Below are 2,846 nucleotides of genomic sequence, written 5' to 3'. Positions count from 1 at the left end.
TATTTGGAAACTCTGTCCCTAAACAAGAGAACTACAGAGTTCTCATTGCCGCCCATATGCCAAACCTGAGGTACCTCGACTACAAAGTCACTGATAAAACAACAGTAAAGGTTTTGACAGAAACCTGAGTATCAAACCACAGTAGTCATATCATAAGTTTAGAGCTCTTTCTTTTAAAGCTTTTTTGATCTATCATCTTTAAAAGCATGATAAGCCCCTGTTCTTAAAGTTTTCATGGGAATTTATAGTTTGTCTTGTTAATACTGTATAATCAAATGTCTGTGTGTGTGTGCAGAGAGATGAAGCATCTATCAAATACCAAGATGTTATTGAGCATATGAAACTTTTACAGCTGTTGACACAAGAAGATGAAGAGGCTCAGAGACGCCAGGAGGCTGAACTTAAACTGCACAGAGTAACACAAAGCTCATGTTTGTTGATGCATTAGTTGAGGTGTAAACATGCTGTGTGTCACTTTTTCTTTCTTACAGGATGCCTTTGTGGAGTCCCTTAATGGGCCTTACCTGTTTATGATCATGTTTCAAGATGATCCAGAGGCAGAAACACTGTGCTGCGTTCCAGGAATAGCTTCACTGCTTTAAACATATCCTTAGTTGTCCTGGTTTTCTAATCCGTGCAGGTGTGTTACTGGAAATGCACAAGAAAATCGTTCCTTGAATTCCTTGACCTTGCACTTGCGTTCAAGCACCAAATGGTGGAGCTGTCAGAGCACAAACGAAGGGAGGCAGAGGTGAATTCTTTCCTCAGTGCCCAGGATAAGGTTTATAAAGATTCCCAGCTGAAAGCATCACAGATTTTGGAAAAGTTTGATGAACAACACCAAGCTGGGACCATGTTGTACACAGATATAGTTGATGTGGTGTCAGTAATCAGCATTAGATTATCTCTTGTGTGTTCGCCTTTGTAGAGTGGAGCAGAGTTTCGGCATTTATCCATTCCGGACGCGTTTAAGGTCAAGACCAACCAAAGCAATGAAATCGACCAGCTCTGCAAAAGCCTCATGACACTGGAGTTTCAGGCCATCAGCCAGCTGGAGGTAAGAGTTGCATGTGTTTGTGTGAGTGCACCTTGTGAAGCATCTGATCTACACAAAAAACATCAAAGTTTATCCTTAAAAAAATGTGTCTGTAGTTGAATTTAAGCCATTTCTTATACTACTGTATAAAGATTATTCAAGACTGTTGAAGATTGAATTTCCTTCACATGTCAAAAGCTGTGACGCTGCGCTTTAGCTTTATGCTTACTCACAGTGATGCTTCCTGTTTGTTTCAGGACAACATCAGAAAGTTGGAGCAGAACATCTCAGACACGGTTGACAACTTCAGCAAAACTGCGCTCGACATATATCCTTTTTCTACACGCTGAGTCAGCAGAGCAGGCATTTGCAGTAACGCTGATTCATTATTGTTTTAGCTGAACTCTGTGCTATATTTTTATAGTTAACATGTTGTTGATGTATCTTGATGCAATGTTAGACCAACCAGAGTATCACACCAAAACTGCCTTTACTTGTGAATAAGATTATACCATTTTTGAACTTCTTCCCTTTGTTGCTTAATTTGAATGAGGCCACATTTAAATCCCAGGGCAGCTGTGTGCTCATCTTGCCTACATGGCCTCTTCAGACAGAATCATACATTTGCTCAGCTTCGGGATCTGGAGGATAATTATTATCAGAAGGTGAAAAAAATTGCTGTTGCAACTCTGGAGAAAGTGGCCAAACCTGGAGGAGGACCTGCCAAGGGAGGCTGTAGAGGTCAGTGTTTCACCTTTTAGACCAACTTAACTGTGCAAAATTATAATATTGTTACTGTACAATTATATGGACTGTCATGGCCTTAGAATGTAAGCCAAAGGAAGACATATTTATTCCTGAAAAAACTTGTCAGCAACAAGACAATAAACAGGATTTGTCTGAGACATGAATGCATTAGGACAATATGTAAGAGAAGCACCAGACAATATACAAGCACAAAACTATCTGCAAGGACTTCTTTCTCAATTCTGCAACTTTCAGTTCAAGAGATTATCGAACACGACTGAAGGCTACGGCCACGAGTTTTTAAAAAGTGAAAAAAATAAAGCAATTAATCTCCCTTCAAAAGAAAAAAAGGTTGTGTACGGTCTAGTGCAGGTCAGACGAGGTTAAAACGTGTTGAATTAACAGCATCAGTGCTTCATTCTTGCACTCCTCTGTTTTCTATGTGTGGCTGTTTACAGAGAAATACACGGCGATGGATGCACTGGCCACCGGCCACGATATCCACCTGCTGAAGATCAGTGACCGAGAGACTGTCCAGTGGCTGGAAAGTGAGCCTCATTAAAGCGGTAGAGAACTGACACTACACTTAAACAATCACATTAGTGTAAATATGGACAAGGAGCTTCTTCTCTTTGTCTCACAGTGTTGTTCTAATTTGCTGTTTCTCTTTATGGGTTTTTACAGAATCAAGACAAAGAACTCAAACTGAACCGCATGCGCATCTCAGACACCCAGAGATTTGTTGAATATTTGAAGGAGCGGCTGGAGTTGTGACAAAAACAGTAATATGTTCCCCAAAAATATTTGTTTGTGTAGTTTCACAGCCTGACTAAACAATTAAGATACATTTCACTGTGTGCAAGAATTTTTATGCTTTATAATTGTATTTACTTGTATTATATGCCACAAGAAACTCACATGACACAGTGTATTTATTAAGAAAAATGTAGTTTATGTTATTATATTTGATGTCTGTGGTAGAAACTGGAGATGCTCTCTGTGTGGCTGCTATATTTGCACAGGAGATGCAGTAATGTGTTGAATTATTAATTTTAGTGTTTCC

The 2,846-nt window shown here is 39.5% G+C and overlaps 1 protein-coding gene across 1 annotated transcript in view; it reads left to right on the top strand.

Annotated features, from left to right (window-relative positions):
* The window catches only part of LOC103356302 (leucine-rich repeat-containing protein 48-like), a 6,364-nt gene extending 3,680 nt beyond the window's left edge, over positions 1–2,684 (top strand). The window contains exons 3-9 of the mRNA XM_008280403.1: positions 296–415; positions 492–595; positions 664–751; positions 929–1,057; positions 1,294–1,381; positions 2,242–2,315; positions 2,468–2,684. Of these exons, the coding sequence (XP_008278625.1) occupies positions 296–415; positions 492–595; positions 664–751; positions 929–1,057; positions 1,294–1,381; positions 2,242–2,315; positions 2,468–2,557 (693 nt within the window). The 3' untranslated portion in view covers positions 2,558–2,684. The remainder of the gene's footprint in view (positions 1–295; positions 416–491; positions 596–663; positions 752–928; positions 1,058–1,293; positions 1,382–2,241; positions 2,316–2,467) is intronic.
* The last annotated feature ends 162 nt before the right edge of the window (positions 2,685–2,846 follow it).

This window comes from Stegastes partitus, unplaced genomic scaffold (genome assembly GCF_000690725.1).
Source record: "Stegastes partitus isolate 25-593 unplaced genomic scaffold, Stegastes_partitus-1.0.2 Scaffold191, whole genome shotgun sequence".
NCBI lineage: Eukaryota > Metazoa > Chordata > Actinopteri > Pomacentridae > Stegastes > Stegastes partitus.
This window is presented reverse-complemented; position numbering and strand designations above follow the sequence as displayed.